Source organism: Maniola hyperantus, chromosome 18 (assembly GCF_902806685.2).
Source record: "Maniola hyperantus chromosome 18, iAphHyp1.2, whole genome shotgun sequence".
In the NCBI taxonomy this organism is placed as follows: Eukaryota; Metazoa; Arthropoda; class Insecta; order Lepidoptera; family Nymphalidae; genus Maniola; species Maniola hyperantus.
In genome coordinates, this window is record NC_048553.1 from 11,299,423 (window position 1) to 11,325,292 (window position 25,870).

The 25,870-nt window shown below is 37.7% G+C and overlaps 2 protein-coding genes across 2 annotated transcripts in view; one reads left to right on the plus strand and one right to left on the minus strand.

The window, feature by feature from the left end:
* The window catches only part of LOC117990869 (uncharacterized), a 199,080-nt gene that overhangs the window by 84,472 nt on the left and 88,738 nt on the right, over positions 1–25,870 (minus strand). The window lies entirely within an intron of this gene.
* Positions 6,311–10,200, plus strand: LOC117990868 (catalase-like). The gene is made up of 3 exons (XM_069504489.1): positions 6,311–6,856; positions 7,440–7,607; positions 8,653–10,200. Exons 2-3 carry the CDS (start codon positions 7,503–7,505, stop codon positions 10,072–10,074), a joined length of 1,527 nt encoding a protein of 508 aa, XP_069360590.1. The 5' UTR covers positions 6,311–6,856; positions 7,440–7,502; the 3' UTR covers positions 10,075–10,200.

A 25,870-nucleotide genomic window follows, 5' to 3' on the forward strand; every position in this document is an offset into this window, starting at 1 on the left:
TTATCCCACTGCCGGACGAGGAAGCGACTAACTATCGACTATTTTCTCGCTCTAGAAACTATTTCATATTAATAAAAGAGATAAAATATATATTATTAGTTGATCGCTGACTGTGCACACTGTTTGAGAGAACTGGGGTCGATGTCCCACACACGACGCGGCATTGACTCCAAGTGGCCTACTTACGCAGCGTTCGTAGACTTCTAGCGTCAATCAGATGATTTATCGTGAACTTTTACAAAATATAGAATATTTTTTATATTGTTTTGCGCTTTATTTTTGTGGTATCATTTATCAGTAATCATCAGTACGATAAGTCCCGCAAAATTGCTAATGCGCGTGGCCGCCTAAAATGAACGTCAGCACTACACTGAAGTTTCGAGCTGATGGTATATTTTTATTTCGGCTGACGTCAAAATGACGTCATTTCGATGTTAATGAGACATGTTTCCAGCGCAATAGCAATTTGCAGGACTTATATCACCTGTCTTCGTTTTTGATAGCGTTCTGGTTACACCCTACGTAACCCAGCTTAAAATTTCCCGCCGCCTCTCTGAATAAAAGATGCATGATTTTGACGTTGCCTAGTCGTCGCTCTGAAGTTAACCTTTGAAAACGTGCCTCATTATAGTTGGTTTAACTTTAACTTGCAAAGTTTGTATAAAGACGTTATTGTTTTCAACTCCAAAACTTTACTGTCTTATCTTTTGTCCTTGGTTCAAAGTTTAAACGGTTAGTATTTAGCTTTATCTGTACTCCACACTCCAGAAACGAGGAGATCCGTAGGAGAACTAGAGTAACCGACATAGCTCAACGGGTTCTCATGTAGGGACTACCACAGCCTCACGGTACCATATTTCGCCGCCCCAATCCTGCGGCTCCCTTATTTTCTCTGGAGATACAGAACCTAGAAAGGAACGTTTAATAAGGTGCAATGCGTTATCCATCCATATTTCCATACTCAATATTATAAATGCGAAAGTGTGTCTGTCTGTCTGCTAGCGTTTCACGGCTCGACCGTTCAACCGATTTTGACGAAATATGGTACAGAAATACTTTTTATCCCGTAAAATTGAAGAGTTCCAACAGGATTTTTAAAAATCTAAATCCACGCGGACGAAGTCGCGGGCATCATCTAGTTGACCACAGACCACAATATATATTTCAGCACTTTGAGTCCCGAAATATAGTTTTTTTTGGGTTCCGTACCTCAAAAGGAAAAACGGAACCCTTATAGGATCACTTTGTTGTCTGTCTGTCTGTCTGTCTGTCCGTCTGTCTGTCAAGAAACCTACAGGATACTTCCCGTTGACCTAGAATCATGAAATTTGGCAGGAAGGTAGATCTTGTAGTAGTATCCCTGGTAATCTTGTAGTACGGAACCCTCAGTGCGCAAGTCTGACTCGCACTTGGCAGATTTTTAAACAAGCTCTCCATGTTTGTTGTACTAGAATATTCAATGTTTTCTTTAAAAATATGTTGCGAGTTCAGCCCGGTTGGACGGCAGAGATATCTATATGAAATATGGCTGTTTGGATGGCCGTCCGTTTCGGAGCGATTGATTAGATAAAAGTGATGTTTAAAAAACGAACAAAAAACTGCAGTATTTTTAAACTGAATAATATAACGTTTTAAAAAAGATAGAGCTGTACAGATTTTGTATTTTAAATTTGTTATTGATGATCCTGAAAATATCGTTCTTGTCTCTAGTATTTTTAGTATTTATGTAGTACTAGCTGAACCGCCCCGGCGTCGCTCGGGTGGAGTTTAGAAAATTGAGGGGGGAGGTTGAATTTTTTCTCTCCTCGCCGTAAGAACCTTCCTCGTACTTCAAGGAATATTATAAAAAAAGAATTAGCGAAATCGGTTCAGTGGTTCTCGAGATTTGCGATGACCAACACATTTGGTGATTCATTTGCCGGCTCACTACAGAGCACGGGTCTCCTCTCAGAGTGAGAAGGGTTTTAGCCACGCTGGCCATGTGTGGATTGGCAGGCTTCACACAACTTTGACAACATTATGGAGAACTCTTAGGCATGCAGGTTTCCTCACGATGTTTTCCTTCACCAATGAAGCAAGTCATATTCAATTAATTAAAACGCACATAACTCCGAAAAGTTAGAGGTGCGGCCCCCGACCTCCGATTAGAAGGCGGATGTCCTAACCACTAGCAAATCACAGCTTCAGCTACTTAGTATCAAATAAATCCAAAATAATAATAAACGAAGTAAAATCTACAAGCAATAGTAACTCGAGCGCAATAAATAAGCAATTCCTCAGCGGCAATCCACATAAAACTAATGGTTCGAAAACGCGACAACTGAAGCGAAAACCTGCGATAAAAGTTATCAAAGTGTCATTAAATTAGGTATTTTAGTACCCGTCATTCGGTGGGATATTACCTATCTCCTGTGGGGTAACGGTTTCCCAGTTAATGCGAGATTTAAACCTTCTTTGATAGTGACTGCAGTATTAATCGAGAACCTTCTTCTTAACCTAAGTACGTACCTATATTATTACTACCTTCTTTACACCTTAATACCTTCTACCTTACTAGACCTTCTTTGATAGTGACTATAGTATTAATCGAGAACCTTCTTCTTAACCTAAGTACGTACCTATATTATTACTACCTTCTTTACACCTTAATACCTTCTACCTTACTAGACCTTCTTTGATAGTGACTATAGTATTAATCGAGAACCTTTTTCTTAACATAAGTACCTATATTATTACAACCTTCTTTACACCTTAATACCTTCTACCTTACTAGACCTTCTTTGATAGTGACTATAGTATTAATCGAGAACCTTCTTCTTAACATAAGTACCTATATTATTACTACCTTCTTTACGCCTTAATACCTTCTACCTTACTAGACCTTCTTTGATAGTGCCTATAGTTTTAATCGAGAACCTTCTTCTTAACATAAGTACCTATATTATTACTACCATGTTATAAATACAAATGTTTTGACAAAGTAGGTACATTTTTCATAAAACTAATAGATAGATGTATAATATTGTGTCAATGATATAAATTGATGCAACTAACTAGACACTAAAATAATCGCTTAAAATTACCTATAACAGTGAAGAGAAAACTTAGTAGCGTTGAAAACTGGATCGATACCCCGCAGCTACCAACTTGTGTTGAAGTCTGTGACTGACAAACTCAAACGCTTCCAACAAGCCGTACGATCTAGGTCACACCTCCCCCAATAATTGTCGAGGTATAAACAGACACTCGATAACTAAACGGCTCTATTGAAAACTACGCGCACATCTTGTGTACTGGCACTATGCCAGGTGATTATCCCGGGTTTTGCTGCAATATTTGTGTTTTGTGTAGCCTTTTCCAGTAACCGGTGAGACAATCGGTCGTATCTAGATCCGGATTGAAGCGTGTGATGGGAGGTTCCCAGCAAATGATCTGGAGGGAGGGTGAGGGCCGCTTGTTCATCAAGTACTCCACGCTACCCAACTCCTACGACAACGAGTACAGCATCTTCGACACTGACTACGAGAGCTATGCTGTCATGTGGTCTTGCAGCGGTATTGGGCCTGTACATATCCGTAAGTGTGACTATTATTACTTACTAACTTCAGTGCCATAATGACCCTAAAATGTTTAAGGTCTCTGAGCAGTAACACTAGCAGCTGCCACCCATGCGTTTTGCGCTAATAGACCCTTTAGGACTTGCAAGTCTCCACACCATTCATTTGTTCCTGCAATGCCTAGAACATCCAACAAGCCCTTTTCCGAATAGGCTATTCGAGTTCTAAGTATCTTCTGTTCTTTTCATAATAGGTTCAATAAAAGACAGTCACATCTCTCATCTAATAATCAGATGTTATCAAATGGAAACAGCCGAAATTGTATTTCCTATTTAGCATTTTGACGATGGAGCCTATCCTGCGTGAAGGTTGACAAAAAAAGGGGATTTAAATTTTTCAGTGGACATTGTAAAAATTCGCGTCAAAGTTAACCTCTTTGCGGCAGTTCGGGTCGCCGGGCGTTTATTGGGCCAATAAAATTAGCATAGTAATGAAAAACACTGGCCGGCGAGCGTGGGCCGCGCTTTGCTGCCCACGTCCGATGGTCAGGGACGAATCGAATATTTACCACTTGTTTTTAGGGTTCCGTACCTTAAAAGAAAAATACCGGCCAAGTGCGAGTCAGGCTTGCGCAACGAGGGTTCCGAACTACAGTCGTATTTTTTCGACATTTTGCACGATAATTCAAAAACCATGATGCATAAAAATAAATAAAAATCGGTTTTAGAATGCACAGGTGAAGACATTTCATATGATACCCCACTTGATATAGTTATCTTACTTCGAAAATTGAAAATACTAATTCATGACCACAATTTAATTTTTTTGTGTGTGATATAACCAGAAATTCACGGTTTTCAGATTTTTCCCCGAATATCTGCTATAAGACCTACCTACCTGCCAAATTTCATGGTTCTAGGTCAACGGGAAGTACCCTGTAGGTTTCTTGACAGACCGACAGACAGACAGACAGACAACGAAGTGATCCTATAAGGGTTCCTTTTTTCCTTTTGAGGTACGGAACCCTAAAAACGTACTTTGTAAAAATTACTTGATTTGACTGTAACGAGACTCCAAAATTAGCAGGGCTTCTACACTGAATAAAGGGGAAGGTGAGAAGAGAAGACAGTGGGGCAACTTCGTAATGAAATAGAGAACTAGCAGCAAAGTTGTGATTTCGTTCTCGTAGTTAGAGTGCGCGTCTTGAATCTTGATCGAACGTTACATCTTGTTAGTCTCAATAGTAATCAGCTTTATAATTTGTATATTGTTAAGAGTTTGTATGGTAAAAGGTTTTGGCTGTGGCTTTTTCTTTATACAAATAGTGAGACAACGAGCAGAGCGGGTCACGAGTCGGGTTTTTTATTTATCTTAGACTGCATCGTCACTTACCATCAGGTGAGATTGCAGTCAAGGGCTAACTTGTACCTATCTGAATATAAAAAAAAAAACTTGGCCAGTTTTACAGAAGAACAATTTTAAGATAACAGAAATGCCTCATTTCTAATTTGAACCACTAAGATTTGGAAACCCCTTCCAGCATAAGTTTTCCCCTCCATTTATAATATGGGTACCTTCAAGTGAAGAGTGAATCTTAGGCTGCATCATCACTTACCACCTGGTGAAATTGATGTCAAGGTCTTACTTGTATCTGAAAAAAAACAGATATTTATATTTTCATTGCTTAAGTAACGGCGGATCAAACTTAGACAAGGCTGATATACATAAATGTAAAAGCCTGTTGATAAAAGATTAAAAAAAAAACTTAGATAAAAAGGGAAATAAATAAAAATAAAATGAAAACGAGACTGTTAGAACAATAGAAACATGGTTATAGAATAACGCTTGGTTCTGTAGTTCTTTGCTTTCTCAATGATTGGAAATAACACAAACTACGAAATTAACACAATAACGTTTATTAACTAAGTAACTAGTTAATTACATAGTTTATAACTGTAAATGGGCAGCAAGACGCAAAAAGTTACTATTAATGTCGTTACATAAGTTGTATTAATAACGCGCTCGTTAAATGATCGTGAAAGTCTCAAAGACCGAGTAGATGCTCTTAAAATAACGTCGATGCACCAGCGCGCTGGTCGCGACTGGCTCGCACCTCGCGTAACAGTCGGTGCCGGCGCGGGCGCATAACGGGATCTGTCCGCCCTCGCGTCCCGCACCGCGCCCCGTACTGCATTCGCATTGTACACGACGCGCGGCATCCGGCGTAATTGTCGGACGTTATCTATTCGTGTGTCAACCACAGTTCGTTTAGAATAATTGTTAACGGAAGACGAGGTAAATGTTTCCACGAGCAACGTTCAGTTGTTGCTCTTGTGTTTCGGTCAGTTCGAATAGCGATACCCTTGTCAACGTCTCATGATTAATCCCTGCGGAATAATACACCTAACGCGTAACAAATCCTTCGACTTGCTTCCTAAGCTTTTGAGTAATTAGATCACTGAACTCTATATAAGACTAGCTTATGCTCGCGACTTCGTCCGCGTGGACTACACAAATTTCAAACCCCTATTTCACCCCCTTAGGGGTTGAATTTTCAAACATCCTTTCTTAGCGGATGCCTACGTCATAATAGCTATCTGCATGCCAAATTTCAGCCCGATCCGTCCAGTAGTTTGAGGTGTGCGTTGATAGATCAGTCAGTCAGTCAGTCATTCAGTCAGTCAGTCACCTTTTCCTTTTATATATTTAGATAGCTGACCCGACCCGTCTTCGCTCGGGTGGAATTTAGAAAATCGAGGTGGGGGTTGTTTTTCCAAAAATCTTGAAACCGTATTTCTTCTCGGTATTTGGATTTCGGTCTTGTGACCGAAAACTTGAAAAACGACGGACTCTCATACAAACTTTCATCCATATTTAACCCCTTTGGTAGTAGAATTTACAAAAATCGTGAAATACGTATTTTTTTTATTTTTAACAGAAAGTTTAAAAATACCAATTTTCATACAAACTCAGTCGATCAAGACTTTTAAAGATGATGTGATAAGTTTTTCACTTCATCAATAGATGAGAGATGTGTAAAGTCAATAACTAAATCGTCTCACCGTAAGTAAACAGAAATAGAGACGATATATTTTATTGGAACACTTTTTCTCTTGTTAGTTTATTCGAAGTAAACCCTAGAAAACGAACTTATCGTGATCTCGGTCACTTATCTTGGTTAGTAACAGCTCGCAAACTGTAATGTTACCAAAATCAGATAATAATTACATCTAACATCTTGTATCTATTTAATTAAGTAAAATAAATATGCGCATAGTTTGCACTAACATCGTTATCACGTAAGTAATCGTTACATAAGGTTATTTTTTTAATCTTTGTTATTTAACTGTCTGTGTTTACCATTTTTTTTAATATTAGGTCCGTACAAAATGACTTAATATTATAAAGCTCCTCCATATAAAGCTCCATATGATATCCTCCCCACTTGGTATTATCTTACTTTGAAAGTTGCAAATATATTTTAATATTTTTTTTGTGATGTAACCACAAATTTACGGTTTTCGGATTTTCCCTTTACTTGTTCTATAAGACCTACCTACCTGCCAAATTTCATGATTGTAGGTCAACGGGAAGTACCCTATAGGTTTTCTTGTCAGACGCGACAGACGCACAGACGGACAGACAGACAGACAACGAAGTGATCCTATAAGGGTTCCTTTTTTCCTTTCGAAGTACGGAACCCTAAAAAACTGAAAAATAAGTAAAGTTACGGGCATCAACAGCCTACATATTAATATCATACATAGTAAGTAAATAAAAATTTTACTCAGTGGCACCTATATAAGACGTATACAATATCTAAATGCACTAGCAATGTTATTGTTCCAGCAATGGTAAAAAAATCAGCATTTAATATTTTAGATTTTCTCAACAATTAGATATTAATTAATTACCTATTTGCATAACAGTAAAACGGCCATAATAATGTTTGGATTAGTGATTATATTAGCGGTCGGAGTAGGAGCGGTAGAAAACGACCAGTGGGATCCAATCAGAGACCAACTTCAAGATTTCAAGGACAAGACGATGGTAAGTTTTATTTTCTACTAGACTAGCTTATGCTTCGTTCACGTGGACTACACAAATTTCAAACCCCTATTTCACCACTTTAGGGGTTGAATTTTCAAAAATCCTTTCTTAGCGGATGCCTACGTCATAATAGCATCTGCATGCCAAATTTCAGCCCGATCCGTCCTGTAGTTTAAGCTGTGCGTTAATAGATCAGTCAGTCAGTCAGTCAGCCACCTTTATATATTTAGATGATGCCAGACTACCGCTTGGAATTAAGTATTTGAAAATGGGAACTTTTTAATTTTTCGGGATAAAAAGGGGCATTTTATGTCTTCAAATCTGCAAAAACCACGTCAATCCGTTGTTCCATTGCGGAGTCAAAGGTCAAATCAACAAGCAGACATACTTACGCATTTATAATACTAGCTTAAGGGATTATTTACGAACATGCTATTCTCATTATAATGTAGGCTTGCGCTTAATTATAATCATGCCTGATGAAAATAATTTATAGGTGCTTTACGTCAGTTAGAAAGCATTTTGCAGGTACCTACCAACTCAAGTTAATAAACTTGCAGGAATACAGACATCGGAACATACTTTGTGTCAAAAAAAAAATTTTTTGTCGATGTGGTAATTTCTACCACAAAATTTGCCAATCCCGCTCCACTTCGTGGCGCGTGGACAAGTGAAAATCTTACAAGAGACCTATATCCAGCTGTGGACGTCTTTTTTTTTTTAAAGTATATTAGCCATGTTAAATGACTAATATTCCCATTTCCTCTCCAATTAAGCGTCAGGCTTGTGCTAGGAGTAGGTACGACAATAGTGCAACGGGCGGGGTTTGAACCGTCGACCTTTCGGTTTTCAGTCCACTCCTATACCGGTTGAGCTATTGAGGCTCTATGAGTCTATTGATTGATAATGATGGTGATGAGATCCGTTTCTAATTATCACGTTAAGGTTTGGATTTTTTGGGATAATAATGCGGATGGCTCACGAATAACCTAATACCCATTAATATTATAAATTGGATGGTCATAACAATTTGTTAATTTTTCAGGGTCCCGTCGGTGTGCTAACTACAAACAACGGTGCACCGGTCTCCCTTGCTGAAGCGACCAGCTCGTTAAATTCTCGGTTAATTAATCATGAACACCTCATGGACGGCTTTACTAGTCTCGTCAGAGAAGTGATTCCTGAACGTATTGCTCATGCGAAGGGCACAGGAGCATTCGGATACTTTGAAGTGACACATGATATCTCCCATATTTGTAGGGCTGCCTTTCTAAATAAAGTAGGGAAACAGACACCAGTTGCAGTAAGATTCGCAACTTCATCAAGGGATAGAGGAAGCTCTGACTTAAATCGGGAACCTCGAGGATTCGCAGTAAAGTTTTATACAGAGGAAGGAAATTTTGATATTCCTGGTTTCAGTACTCCCGTCTATTTTTATAAAGATCCTCTTCATTTTATTACTCTCGTGCATGCAATAGGAAGGAACCCAGCGACGGGTGTTCATGATACAACTATGCTTTTGGACGCAGTACAGTTAGTTCCCGAGTCAATGTTCTTATTTTTATTAATTTTCTCCGATCGTGGTCTTCCTGCCAGTTACCGAAATATGCCTGGCTTTGGAATTCATACTTATCAAGTTGAAAATGAAAGCAGAGTTCCCAGTTATGTCAAATTTCATATAACGCCAGATGCTGGCATTAAAAACTTAGGTGTTGAGGAAGCCAGAAATGTTAGCTCGGATCTGGATTATCTTATAAAAGACTTTTATGGAGCGATTGCTAAAGGTGATTTTCCTTCTTGGACAGTTAGTGCGCAAATTTTAACCAAATCTGACGTAGACAAAATGGGGCCCAGAGCATTTGATATTACAAGATTAGTTTCTTTAAAAAAATTCCCCTTACATCCATTTGGTAAAATAACTTTAAATAGAAATGCCAAAAATTACTTTGCCGAGATAGAACAGTTGGCCTTCAGTCCGTCTAATTTAGTACCTGGTGTTCAAGGAGCGCCAGATAAAGTATTCGAAGCGCGTCGACTAGCATATAGAGATGCTCAGTTGTTCCGCTTGGGAGGAAACTTTAAGAAAATTCCTGTTAATTGTCCGTATCAAACTAGAACTTTTACTTATAATAGAGATGGCAGGGCGCCTGTGGGGAATAATGGAGAAGACGCTCCCAACTACTATCCAAATTCATTCAATGGCCCTGCTCCTTCTATGGCAAAGCCAAGTTCACGTTTGATTGACATAGTAGAAAGTAACGGGGTAGACAATTTTGATCAAGCTGCAGATTTCTACGCCAACGAAATTCCACCTGCAGAAAGAGATCGTTTAATTGGAAATTTAGCTCTTTGGATAAAACCCGCTGTAAAAGATATCCAGAAAAAAATGCTAGAACTCTTCACTACTATTCACCCAGACTTAGGCAAGCGAGTAGAACAGAGTTTAAATGCATCGATGAGTAATTAAGGCTTTATAAAGATTTCAGTCATATCTTCAGAAGATGTTCAAGTATTTTTAAGTATCTTATCATGATAGTGTCAGTCTTTTTGTACATAATATTATATCAGTGGCAAACAACTGAACATTTTATTTGTCTAGATATAATAATTAAATGCTATTGTTTGACATATTTAAGGTTGTTTTCATTTTATAAATTTTTAACATTGTGTTTTGGTGATTGTTACTAAGTATGTCGATTGAAGAACACGAAATAAATATTTCACTTTTTAAAGCATTTTGTCAGGCCAGTCTCTACTATCAAGTCTGACTATTCTAATACCTGAATAGCTCTATTGAAAACTACGCGTACATATTGTGTACTGGCACTATGCCAGGCGATTATCCCGGCTTCCCTGCAATATTTGTGTCTCACGTAGTCCATGCTAGATTAAGAGCTAGTGAACAATTTTAGGAGAGTTTTATCCACGGGTAAGTACTTAGGACACATCCAGCTAGGTAGATCCAATTTCGAGAAAGAGGTTAACCGCTGAATCCAACTCGGCTAGGATGCGTTTAGGAAGCTTCGAGATGTCTTCTCGTCCAAAATTCTTCAGTGCTTGAAAACCAAAGTCTTTGCATAGTGCGTATTGCCAGTGATGATAATTATATGGGTCGGTTACTATGGACCTCATAAGAATGCTCAGAGTCAGCGGGCGATGGAGAGAGAGTTATGCTTGGAGCTTCTCTACGTGATCAAATCAGAAATGACGAGATCCATAGGAGAACTAGAGTAACCGATATAGCTCGGCGAGTAGCGAAACTGAGTTGGCGATGTGGAGGGCATATAGTTTGAAAAACTGATAGATGTTGTGGTGGTGTGTTGAAAATTATGAAATGATAGATTGATATACTTAATATCAACGTATTGCTCGCTTTGCTCGTTCGTTCGCTCCATGAGCTAATATAGTAGATTATTAACCAAGGGGATAAAGCAGTGTCTTCTGTCGCGGGTGACGATTTAAATCGCGAGTGTAGCGAGGGATTTAAGTTCACCCAAGACTAAGACAGCTTTATCACCGAGGAAAATACTCTACTTTTCGTACCATTTGCGAAAAAATTAACACAATAATAATATGAGATAAGCATTTATTAAACGTATTTTTAGAACATTAACTTAAACTTAACGTTTATGTATTTGAAGAAAACAAAAACGCGGCAAATTCCTAGACTAATATTTTTTTGTCGGAAAAGCAAAGGCATCAAGCTCATACGGCCTCGTCGGTTTTCGTAATTTTATTTAATAATCATAACTGCATAATAAATGCGTATTCCTTGTTCAAAAAGATGTATAATGCTTTATATACAAACTCAATGGTGTAAACATAGATGTTATTCAGTATAAATTTCGGTAAGTATTCCAAATTTAAATCACATTCTCCCCTAGAGGATGAATGAAATTCAGTACAATTTTCTTTCCCTGTTTTTAACAGATTAAAAATTACTATTGTTATGTTCGCTTTTTGTGGCATAGAATGTCACTTTTTTGAGCAAGTGGTACGAAAATTATATTATGAACGAGTATGTTTGCACTTTCGGTCACCATCTCTCAGTGTTCACCATTCGGTCGATCGAAAAACTTTTCTAATATTCGACAGGAAGGAGATTCTTTGCCTGATCAACGTGCAAGTTTGTATGCAACTTCAGTAGTTTCCTTTTTTAAGAAAATATATCCATACTGTCATGATATCCTAGTACAAAACTTAAGAAACTATCGATCTTTCTGAAGAGTACGTGGATTCAGAAGAATATCTGAATGAAGACGAAAAAAGAAAGAAAAGACGTTTATTTACCAAACAGTGCCACACATCACATCTTATAACTAAGAGCTGGTTATTCCGGCGCTTCTTCCACCTGAGCATAAGCCCAACGCTCTTCAAGCAAAAGAAACGCCGGAACAAACTGTCATGTATGGCACAACCCTTAGAATAAGGACTGTTAGAAGTAGCCCTATTGTGACACGTACTGTTAGAGCGAGATAGCTAAATGCATTTAAGCTCTTGTTAGAACGTGACAAAATGATTATTCTTTGTCCTTATCACCGTGGCCACTTTTTTTTGTTTGTCAAAATGTATTTGTACGTGAGTATTTGACATAAAACGTGAAGTTTAGAAGGAATGACATTTCACAAGTAAGAAAATCTGCTTGAGCGAGAGGGACTGAGGGGGAAACGCTAGTTGCAAATCTGGACATATCTGTGGCACAACCCTAAAAGGAGTCCCATTATGGAGTCAGCATTATGCTGTATGCCTGAATGATGTTGGTATGTATGTTTCTGAACACACTCTTTCTGATAAGCATAATATATAAGTATATTTTTTAATTAATTACTTGATCTAATTAGCTTCTCAAAAATCCCATGGAAACTCTTTAATTGTACGCGACAAACAGTAGCTTATATTCTCGGGATGTAACTCTGTATTAAATTTCATCAAAATTGGTTAAATAAATGGATCTTGAAAAGCTAGCAGACAGACAGACAAACTTTCGCATTTATAATATTACTTAGTTTGTATTTTTATTTTACATTCCAAGATGTGCTATTTTGTCCGCCACCTACCTTATCGAGCTGTCAATGCGACAAGGTAATTACATTACCATCGTACATGAAAAACGAGTACGTTCCATACATGAAAAATGGAAAAAAAAATTAAAACTAAGTAAGTACTTACCTAAGTATCAGATCGTAAAAACCTCACAATGTCACGTTCTAAGCGCGGCGTCACGTTTGATACTTTAAACAGTTTGTTCTGAAAGTCGTTTATTATTGAAAACAAGCGTGATATTTGTAAATTTGTTTATTTGGGGATTACGTCTACACAGCGGCTAAATCTTTTAAAAGTTCGTTTCTGACTTCACCCAAATCCATGCGATTTGGGTTTTTTAAAAACCCCTTGGGAACTCTTTAATTTTCCAGGATAAAAAGTAGCTTGTGTCTGTCCCCGGGATTCAAGCTATCTGCATACCAAATTTCATAAAAATCGATTAAACAGATGGCTCGGGAAACCTAGCAGACAGACAGACATACCTACTTTAGCATTTATAATATAATTGTAGATATTTATAATATTATTGTAGATATTATATTGTATTTTAATGCAGATAACGGGTACATACCACGATTAATTTGGTGTTTTTATTTGTCGATATTTCTACCCAATTGCACGGGTGGTGGTCACGACGGAACGCTTAAAAGCTTAAATTCATTATCGTCATCATAAAATCATTATCATTATCGGTATGGTCTATAGATGACGCCTGCGTCTTCGTCCGTGTGGATTCAAGTTTTTGAAAATCCTATCACTATGAGAACTTTTTGCTTTTCCGGGGAGAAAAATAGACTATGGCCGTTTCTGGGATGTAAATTATCTCTGAACATAATAATATACTAGTAGTAGAGGAAACTGTGAAGAACTCCATTTAAACTTTAAAAAAACTTCCATATTATCGATAGTTTCATATTACTTGCTAAGTTTAAAACTGAATTTTCCAACCTCACATTTTTACAACACAGTTGCATCATGCTAAATCCAGAAGCTAAAAGGTAAAGGTTTTAGAATAATATTGTATGTTCTGCATCTCCGGTTTCATTTAAAATCCAATCCATTAAAAATCCAGTAACTTATCTCTAGCGTTGGACTAAAACGGATGACGTCGACTTATAAATTGCTCGCAAGCTATAAAAGCCTATGGTTAGGACGTCCGCCTTCTAATCGGAGGTCGGGGGTTCGATCCCGGGCACGCACCTCTAACTTTTAGAAGTTATGTGCGTTTTAATTAATTAAGTAACAGTTGGTTTAACAGTGAAGGAAAACATCGTGAGGAAACCTGCATGCCTGTGAGTTCTCCATAATATTATAATGTTCTCAAAAGTGTGTAAAGTCTACCAATCCACACGTGGCCAGCGTTGGTAGACTATGGTCAAAACCCTTCTCACGCTGAGAGAAGACCCGTGCTCTGTAGTGGGCAGGTGATGGGTTGATCATGATGATGATGATGATTATGAAGCAAATTGCTCACTGAATTGATTAAGTATACTAGTCCGTACAAAATAAGAACTCACTTGGCATTTTAACTCTATGTGTCGACTGTCATGTTAAAAGTACTATTTTAGTCCTCATTTTAAAGGTGAAACGTACTTTTGAGATGACAGTTGACGCATAGAGTTAAAATGGCGAGTGAGTTCTCATTTTCTACGCATTATACCTTTAAACAGTGAGTAACTGACATAGCTCAACGGGTTGCGAAGCTAAAGTGGCAATGGGCAGGCAGTTGGAAGGTCCCAAGGTGCTAGAATGGTGACCTCGCACCGTAAAATGCAGCGTTGGAAGACCGCCCACTAGGTGGACGGACTTCAAACGTATCGCAGGGAGCCTGTACCTATAGGTAGGTGCCACATAGAAGTCGTTGAATGAAACGTTGTACTAAAGGAAAAATACATTTGACAGTTACAACGCCCTAACATCTGCACCGAATTCGCGCATTGAACAAGAAATATACCCCGCCTTATTAGTTCCCATGTAGTTATCGAAGGCGGAAATTCGTTCCACTTCGACGATGGGAACGTATTCGGGTCACCCTGTATTTATGCTTGCTTGGCCCCAATTGTTGAACTTGCCATAATATTGACTAGAGACCCACCCCGGCTTCGCACGGATAGCTTATTACATTTTTTGTCTAATGATATCTAATTTTTTATAAAATAAAATATAGCCTATGTCACTTTCACACACACACACTTTCACAGACACAATGTGGCTTTCTACTGGTGAAAGAATTTTCAAAATCGTTTCAGTAGTCTCAGGTAACCCCTACAAAAACTTTACCAGTTTATAATATTAGTATAGGTAGATACACACTCAATAATATGCACTCTCTCTCTCTCTCTCTCTCTCTCTCTCTCTCTCTCTCTCTCTCTCTCTCTCTCTCTCACACACACACACACACTTTTACAAACGCATACACACACACAGACATACACAGGTTTTGATTCCCTTGACGGCTCTTAGTCTTGACAGACATGACAGACAACGAAGTGATCCTATAAGGGTTCCTTTTCTTCTCTGGAGATACGGAACCCTAAAAAACTAATATATATTTTTTAATATTTTATATCTTTTTTCGATAATAAAAATGGAATGCTATCTGAAAAGATACTTTTTAAAGGAAGTATTCTGTTTTGATATTTCCATTTGAAGGGAATTCTATGCAGAGTTTAAGAAAGTTATGAACAAAGTTACATATTTTACATTGGGGAAAGTTTAAAATTGAATTTTTGAAGCGTAATACAGTTTTAGATAAACAATCGCCTTGTATGGAGGGGAGTGTCAAAAGAGTAATTTATCTTGGCTTTCTCTACTGTCCTGCCCACTTTCAATCCATTTCAGTCACCAGACAGACTCTAATGTTTATGGTTCAATCATTTTTAGGGTTCCGTAGCCAAATGCCAAAACGGAACCCTTATAGATTCGTCATGTCTGTCTGTCTGTCTGTCCGTCCGTATGTCACAGCCACTTTTTTTTCGAAACTATAAGAACTATACTATTGAAACTTGGTAAGTAGATGTATTCTGTGAACCGCATTGATTTTCACACAAAAATAGTAAAAAAACAATAAATTTTGGGGGTCCCCATACTTAGAACTGAAACTCAAAATTTTTTTTTTCATCAAACCCATACGGTATTTTTTTCCCGAAAATTATTACATAAGCTGAATTCCCATTAAATACAGCTGTTGTCCACGACCTCATTCACCCGCGAGGATTTTTTAAAAGATTCTGCTAGAATCTTTCCAACCCCTTTCTCAGTAGGGGTCTACTGTATCCCTAGTCTAGCTGATACGCTCTGTGGATTTTTTTAAAAATCGTTGATGAGGTGGAATTTCCTAAAATCCTGAAACAATAATATGCTTCTTCATTTTTACCCAAAAGCCCAAATACCAATTTTTATAGAACTTGAAACACACTATCATCCCCAAAATTCCTTTCTTTCGGTTTCGAGAGCGGTTTCCAAATCCACTTTATGTTGATATATGTCAGTCAGTCAGTTACCCCTTTTATAAAAGATGAACTGTGGACATGGGAGTTTATCATCGCGCTGCCAGTCCACAGTTATATTAGGGGCCAGTAAATTTAAAAAGAGTTTCTAAAAATCCTTTCTATTTATGGGTCTACGTTGTAGTCAAAACCAACATGCAAAATCTAAAATGTCTAGAGCGTTGTTTGAGCTCTATTTTGATACGTCAGTCAGTCAGTCAGTTACCCCTTTTATAACAGATGAACTGTGGAGACGGGAGTTTATCATCGCGCTGTCACACCACAGTTATTTATGGGCCGGTAAACTTAAAAATATATTTCCTCGCGGCCGCGTCCATTTCAGCTCAAGCCTCTCGGGGAGCTAAACGAGTCGAGAGTCATAAATTTTAAAAACTGCATTACGTATAAAGCTGGAGATTGACTTGTAACATTTTGGTGTAATGTATCGAGTTTTTGTTACTCAAACCAAAGACTGACTTGTAACGTTGGTTTGTACAATGAATCAAAAGCCTAATTTGCTATAATCCGCTGAAACAGGTCGAATCTGTATGGTGCAACATGCAGCATGCGAAATGCACCACTTTGCCACAAACACTTCACATTCTGAGAGGAGACCGGTGCTCTGTAGTGAGCTGGCGATGGGTTAATCATGATGAAGTATTTACGAATCAAAACCTAATTTTGGGTTTCGTGAAATAAGCAGCACTGCTTTTAAATTTTCAGTGGCAGAAGCTATCATGTAGTTTAATTAGTGTCTGTAGAGTGTGGAGTGATACCTAAAGCAAATACCACATTTTGTTCAGCGTACCATACTCGGTATAATTATGAATTCCGCTAAAGGTTAAGAATTTTACTTTTCATCTACATGACCTTGTACCCGAGGTTGTGGTAAAATATTGTCGAACTCGTAATACTAATTTTTTTTTTTTTTTTAAAGAATATTAGCCATGTTAAATGACAAATATTCCCCTTTCCTCTCCAATTAAGCGTCAAGCTTGTGCTAGGAGCAGGTACGACAATAGTGCAACGGGCGGGGTTTGAACCGTCGACCTTTCGGTTTTCAGTCAACTCCTATACCGGTTGAGCTATTGAGGCTCAAATTCAATATTAAAATTACTTCGTCGTGACACTAGGGCTCTGCCTGAAAATCAGCGCTGCAGTAGTCAAATCCTGCAGCATAATGCTGAGGCAATAGCCTTTTCAGCTCAAACAAGACATCATTTTTGTACTGTATTTTTGTACATACTGTCGTGCTCGTAGTTTTAATTTTTTAATTTGTAACACTTGGTTTATATGTTTTGCTTTTATTGTTTTGTGAGCTGAATAAACTTTTATTTATTTATATATTTACTTTATACTAGCTTATGTTCGCGACTTCGTACGCTTGGACTACACAAATTTCATACTCCTATTTCACCCCCTTAGGTGTTGAATTATCAGAAATCCTTTCTTAGCGAATGCCTACGTCATAATAGCTATTTGCATGCCAAATTTCAGCCCGATCCGTCCAGTAGTCCGAGATGTGCAATGATAGATCAGTCAGTCTACTATTTATCTCGGAAAATGAAAGTGTTCCCATGGGATTTTTAAAGACCTAAATTCACGCGGGCATCAGCTAGTATTGCTTATAATTTGCAGCGAAAAAAGTTGCAGACAGCATCTATTTCTTACAGAGATAAGTAGCTTATATTGACTGACTGACTGACTGTAAATTCAAATTATTTTTTGTTATTTTGGCTTATCATAAAATAAAGATATTTGTTCCTGTAACTAGACTGGGCCCAAAACTGGTCGGTCTCCTTTAGATAGAAACTCAAAATAGAGCATTGTAACTTTTGTAAGATCTAGGTAGGCACTCTTTCTTTCATTGCTATAATTTTGAAACTTTGGAATCTCACGTCAGTCGTGGACACTTAAAGGCATGAAATGAAGTTATTTCAAAGCAATTAAAACTTCGACTAAGCTAAGGCTGTTTACTAAAATACCTACCTTTTTGTTGTTCGGTTCACAATTTATTACAAAAGTACATTATTATAAAGTTTTTGCAAGACAAAAGACAAAGGGTTATACTTACTTATTTTGTTACCTCCAGCCCTAACATAATCAGTGGAAAATTTCTAACTTGCGATATTTTCATGGCTTTGTCAACTATCATCATCAACCTGTGGATGCCCACTGTTGGACATGTCCACCACACCCGGTCCTCAGCCTTCCTCATCCAGCCACTTCCCGCCAGCCTCTTTATATCGTCGGTCTATCGTGCTGGAGGGCGTCCCACACTACGCTTAAACGCGGTCTCCACTCATGGATTTTCCGGCTCCAACGGCCATCGCCTCTACGACAGGCATGACCTGCCCACTGCCACTTCGGCTTGCTAATAGTTTGGGCTACGTCAGTGACCTTGGTTCTCGTGCGGATCTCCTCATTTTTGTCAACCATACTATACTACGCTACAGTTTTCTAACCATTAGACGAACTGCCTCGTTGGTCTAATGGCTAACATGTTCGACTGCAGATGACGAGGTCCAAAGTTCGATTACCGGGTCAGGCAAAAAAAATAGCTATTGGGGTTTTCTGTAAAGAAGTTCTCACTACTAGCCCGGAGTAGAAAGTTGGCGGTTTTCCACCCCTGTGTACCTCGTAGAACACGTAAAGGCTGCTAAGCTCAAGCTTGCCATATTATAAGTATAAATATTAGCGTGTGTTCGGAGACAGGTTCTAAAAGAACTAATTTCCGTCACTTCCTGGTTTAGAGCATCCATCAAGACAAAATCACTACGTTGTTGTCATGTCGCTAATGGTGACTCGGGTCTCGCTAAACGAGCGGCCATCTTACTGCCAGTCATTGTGACATGCTCCACTACCTGACACAGATATACCAGATATGCAACTACCGTGGCCCACTCAGTCTCTCTCGCTCAAGCAGAGGTACTTACTTGTGAAATGTTATTCTGTCTATTTTGCGTTCGCTTCGGCTATTGTAGCCTAGTATACTGCAACCCACTATTGCACAATAACTTCAAAAACGAAAAATAACAAAACTAATTAATTATTTCTTTAAAATACTTAAGTCAACATAACCTGTGTTTGTCAAAATCTCACGTACAAATACATCTTGACAAACAAAAAAAGCGGCCACGGTGATAAAGACAAAACATAATCATTTTGTCACGTTCTAATAAGAGCTTAAATGTATTTACTATTTAGCTATCTCGCTCTAACAGTAAAAGTCACAATAGGGCTACTTCTAAAGGTATTTATTCTGAGACCTAAGACCCTTTATCGTAAGTGAATGCCCAAGGGCTCAGAATAAATACCTGTAGAAGTAGCCCTATTGTAACTCTTACTAGAGATTATTACTTATTAGTGAGATAGCTAAATGCATTGAAGCTCTTATTACAACGTGACAATATGATTATTTTCTGTCCTTATCACCGTGGCCACTTTTTTTGTTTGTCAAAATGTATTTGTATGTGAGATCTTGACAAACAACGTGAAGTAAGGTTATGGTGACTCAAGTATTTTAAAGAAATAATTGATTTGTTTTGTTGTTTTTTGTTTTTGAAGTTGTTGTACTATAGGCTACAATAGCCGAAGCGAACGTAAAATAGAAGGAACAACATTTCACAAGTAAGTACCTCTGCTTGAGCGAGAGGGACTGAGGGGGCCACGCTAGTTGTGTAGTATACTTTTATCCCGGAAAATCGAAGAGTTCCCACGGGATTTTATAAAAACCTAATTCCACGCGAACGAAGTCGCGGGCATCAGCTTGTTTAAAATAAATGAAACAATAGCATCAAAATGCAATAATATTAACATGACACGTTCAATAAAAGTAATAAACAGTGGCGTCGTAAACAATTTTAATTCACCAACAGCTTAAAAAGATTAAATTTTTCACGTTGTCACATATACAATGTAGAGCAGAAATTAAAATAAATTATTTGCAGCCGCGTATTTCACAAATTACGAACGAATGTAAAATGAAGTCTGTCACATTGATATAAGTAACCGAAGGAACAAGAAATACAGTTGGTAAGTCTGTTTGTTACTATTTATGGCCTTAACATAACGCTCGCATAAATGGATAATACTAATTTACGACGGAAAAATTTACTTTCTGTAATTTACTTTAATTTAAGATCCGAAAAATACAAACATTAGAACGTGACAAAATGATTATTTTCAGTCCTTATCACCGTAGCTACTTTTTTGTTTGTTTGTCAATATGTATTTGTACGTGAGATCTTGGCAAACAACGTGAAGTGAGGTTATGTTGACTCAAGTATTTTAAAGAAATAATTGATTTGTTTTGTTGTTTTTTGTTTTTGAAGTTTTACTGTAATGGTGGGTTGCAATAGCCGAAACGAACGTAAAATAGAAGGAATAACATTTAAATGTCTCTGCTTAAGAGGGGGCCACGCTAGTTGCATATCTGTATATATCTGTGGAAACCCCTATCTTGTTTATGAATTCCAGTTTATAGATATCGTTGCAAAATTCTTGGATTTCCTGTATCAGCGGCATGAAAACTCGATATTCCCGATTGGTGTAATTGAAAGCTTAAAGGTATTTATTTCCCATTTCCTATGATATGAGGCTTCCCACCTGAGATATATGGCACCGGCAGCAATATTACATTTTGCAGCACGATTATTTCAATAGCTACTAATATTCCTGTACCGCAATTTTCACTCGAGTGAAATAGGCTTCGGAAATTCTCTACATTTCTCTCTCTCACTTATGTATTTGAAAAGAACATGGAATACGAGTGTAACATTTGAATTAACATAGTATTAATCGCTCCATAGTATTAGCGCTCCTCCTAGTTCTTGTTTTGTTATCAATAGTTTTGATCATAATTTATTTAAAAAAAAAACTGACTAAGTAAGTCATAAATTAACGTACAGGCAACCATTGCTGGATAATCGAACTTGATTTTTCTTAATGTCTGTTTTCTTTACATAACGTAAACCTTTTAAAAATAACTTTTAAAATTTACACCCAATCGAAACCATAGTGCGTTATTTTAATACTCAACAAAATAAAAATAGAATATAAACGATTGAATTTTCTAAAAATCCTTGTAATTTATAACATGTAGAAGCGTGTTTATCTCCCACATAAAATATCATGTGACCGATAAAACGTATCCGAGTTGCGAGTCGCCCGACTCCCTCGTTACTGTAATGGCTCAAAGTATTAAATGAAGCCAATAAAGTTATTTATGACACGAAAAATGAAGCCAACGAATTTATTATGCCCAAAACTTATTATACAATTTTTCGGGTAGACGACAATGAAATTAAAGCTTCATGTTTTGATATACGATAGCTTTTTGATGTTGATGAATATTTTAAAATGTAAGTGTTTTTCTCGCTACGCTTTCAGTGTGACTTTGTGCATATTAAAGGTACCAAACTTTTAACTTATTTTAATGTTTACACTGATTATCTACGACATACGTCATAAGCTCCCATACAAAACAAAAAAAAAAACGTATTTTCTCGGACTCGGATCGGGTGTAGCGAGTAACCGCTCTTATTATTATGAGAGATCACCGCCCCAAGTGGATATAAGAAATGACAGTAATTTTTTAGACAAATATACTTTTAGTTCAAGCGAAATCTTCATTTTTTATCCGTAATAACTGACATGATAGAAAACTATAAGCATCGCCTTTAGTAACCAGTATCAAAAACTTACCAAAGCATCTTACACACATTTCTCCAATTCACATGTGGGTGGTCCCCTAACACATGCTGCGACGAAGTAACTTACAACGCACAATCTAGATGTCGCCACAGGATCTCTCGTCATACATCCTGAATAACACTAACGAAGTTTTTCCATCAAAGCACTGTATGTACAAGTTCCAAAATTCAACAATCGGACCAGCTGGGTCTCCGGACAAAACCACACTTAGTGAGATCATTTCTGGTACATTCATTACCAACGGTAAGGATTTAACCCTTCAAAATAACTTCGAAATGCCATCAAGATCTTAAATTTCTATTAACTATTAGCTATTGATAGGTATCTGTATCTAATCTATTAGTTAACATCAATGTTGCCCAAATCGGACCCTTGTCTAAGTTTCCGTTCCCAACTAATCCCAAGTTATACCTTAATATTAATGCATGGTTTCGACATGTCTCTACGAAGCTAACCTTTGGAAAAGGGAATACATGATACGTCTTACACCCGCCTACCTTACTATACATAGATGTAGCTAGCAACCTAGTAGACGGATTAAGTTTATAAAAGTATATTTTTTCTTCTTAAAGTACCGTCTCCTATCGGAGGTTGGCAACCATTAGGGCTATCTGCACTTTGAACGCTGCTGCGCAGAAAAGAGATGGATACTCTACTCGTACCATTGGCGTAAATCCTTTAGCCATGATGATCTTCTTCGACTAGGTAGTCTTCTGCCGGCTAAGTACACCAACTTCCGCACTTTTATGGTCTTCAGGATTTGAAGATCTTTGCTTAGGCTTTGTAGTACAGTTGCATTCTTGACACGCTGTACCCAAGATACTCTCAACATACCCACATTTCAAAAGCTTTTAACTTTTTACGCAAAGTTTCTGGAAAAGTCAGGGTTTCCACACAGAACGGAGAAAACGTAACAAGTAACAACGCGCGACTCTTACGTCTTACGTCTGAATACATACTTAAACCCTCAATAGCTCAATGGTTAAAGGAGCGGATTGAAATCCAAAAGATCAGTGGTTCCAAAACCCCACCTGTTGCACTATTGTCGTACCTACTCCTGGATAAATATGGTTAGTATTCTTTTTTTTTTAATTGAAAGAAAAAAAAGAGCACTACATACCTAACACCTCCAAAGGAAGCCGAGGTGAGTCAGCTATTTCCTTTTCCCCTACCAAGGTTTTAATAAATTTAATAGTGTAAACCTTAGGCAGTATAAAGATACATCATATAAGAGAGCTCATTTCCTTCAATTCCGGGGCAAACTCATCCATCAAGAACAATTCCAGCGTCTTGTCATGTCATTAAACGGTGACACGGGTCCAGTGGGACGAGGTCTTACGCCCTTTCTGCCAGTCATTGTGATGTGTGGAGTGATCGGTACTTTCTTTTGCGACCAAGCATCATTACCGGTAGACCACCTACCTATACTACTAAAGGTGAACTTAGAAATCACTAAAGCTAAAAAGTGTACAATATCTATACTAATAAATAAAATTAAAGTGTCTGTATGTTAGAACGGGCTAATCTTTGGAACGGCTGAACCTATTTTGACGGGACTTTGACAGCTAACTAGAAGATTAATCATAGGCTACATCTTTAAGCAATTTAAAAAAAAAGTAGAGTTGTGTTTGTCCACCAATGTACACCGAAATCTCCGAGATTTCTGAACCGATTTGCGTAATTTTTTAATCGATAGGGAAACTTTGCGACAATGTCCTACAACAAATTTGGATTCCAACTTCTCAATCCTGATGCTGCAGGGAACCTGACATTTGCATTTTTCTGGTAGTTGCAATTGCCTTTTCCAAGTTAGCCAGCTTCCATCTTAGACTGGGTCATCACTTCTTTAGAACAAAACTATTACAAAATAGAGGTAGATATTAAGTTCATGTGTTGGCATATAAAATATTTAAAGAACTGCCCCTTCAGTACAGTTCATTATTGACTTGGACAAAGTTTACTTATATCGAAAGTATCAAGTAGGTAAACGCCGGGGCCACTTAGCAGGTTATGAGCAGAACCAGCTGCGCCAAATTCTTACATTCGACCCAAAATATAGCGGTCTTTATTGGTTCACGTGCCATTAACCTGGGTAAGTACATAAGTATTTGTTCCGCTTTACTGCTGGGAACCACTTCCTAACTAGTTTTTGTGCCTAAGAATTAAAGATCTAAGACTATATTTTATAATAGAACAAAACTATTACAAAATATAGGTAGACATGTGCAACTGTTGGTATATAAAATATCCAAAACATTGCCTCTACAGTACAGCTCAGTATTGACTTGGACAAAGTTTACTTATATCGGAAGTATCAAGTAGGTAAACGCCGGGGCCACTTAGCAGGTTATGAGCAGAACCAGCTGCGCCAAATTCTTACACTCGACCTAAAATATAGCGGTCTTTATTAGTTCACGTGTAGTTAACCTGGGTAAGTAAGTATTTGTTGAGCTTTACTGCTGCGATCAGTTTACTTAGGATTTTTTTCTTTGCCTCAGAATTCAATATGATACCTATTTTTTCAAATTATTATATTTACGTCTTATGATCACATTATGACGACAAAAGAGTGCGGAAACTAGAAACTCAAATTGATTGATTTTTACTTTGAACTGTTACTAGCTGATACCCGCGACTTCATCCGCGTGGATTTAGGTTTTTGACAACAAAATATTCTGTTGAAAATAATTCAAATTCAATTGAAATAGGTATGGGCTGATTCTCAATTTATGAGTTTTATACACCTACTATTGAAAAATTCTGAAAAATGCATAGACATATATATTACTTTGAATTGTTTTTGTATTTTTCGTTAGGTGCTAATTATTCTTTAAGTCTTTGAAATAATATGTGATTAGTGCTACTTTCTAATCTCGTAGTTACACATTTCGTATGTTTATTTTACTCGTTATGCTCGAAATATTATTTTATTAACGATTTTAATCTGAACCGGAACCATAAGGACCACACTATTTTTGTTAAGCTGGTATCATTAGCGGAGCGCAGGACAGTGACTTGTGGAAGTCCCTACAAGAGACCTATGTCCAGCAGTGGACGTCCATCGGTTGAAGATGAGGATGATGAGGTATCATTATTTTTAAGTTTGACATTTTCTAGCTGTCATTTTGATCTCTGCGATTAAAAAATAGGCTATAGTTGAGATGACGATGATGTCATACCTACCGCTGCATCAAAAAAGTCTACTGAACTTCAAAATACAATTCAGAATATGCAAAATGATATGTGTAAACGTCGATATTCCCGGTCGGGGTAATTGGGAGCTTATAGGAATTTATTTCCAATTTCCTATGATATGAGGTGGCCCGCCAATGAGACACGACAGCACGAGTTATGTGCAATTTATTGCCGAATATTTCACTCAATAATTCATTTTAATTATATTTCGGGGGTATTAATTATTTAAGTATTTATTATAACAGCGAGAAACTCTGAGCATCAGCATCCGTGGGCTGTTACACTTCTTGCATTTCACGAGGGCGAGTGGCTCATGCTTGTGTTTAAGTCGTACCTGTATAAGTACGGTACACTAAATGTGTGCGTTTGCGAGCGCTTGCTCGCGACTGATTGGTCTGACATGCACGCACATTTACGCAATATTCATGTACCTATACGACGTAACTGCAAGTAAAATTCACTCGCCTTCGTGAATTAGAGCCTCAATAGCTCATAGCAATAGCGGTATAGGAGTGGACTGAAAACCGAAAGGTCGACGGTTCAAATCCCGCCCGTTGCACTATTGTCGTACCTACTCCTAGCACAAGCCTGACGCTTAATTGGAGAGGAAAGGGGAATATTAGTCATTTAACATGGCTAATATTCTTTAAAAAAAAAAAAAAATTGTAAAAACTGTACGCACTGCTTCCGATACGAATTAAAGAATTCTCGATCTTAGTAGTCGTAAGACTTACTACTAAGTACAAGGTGTAACCAGAACGCTAGCAAAAACGAAGACGGGTGATACTGATGATTACTGATATGATAACAACAAAAAATCCG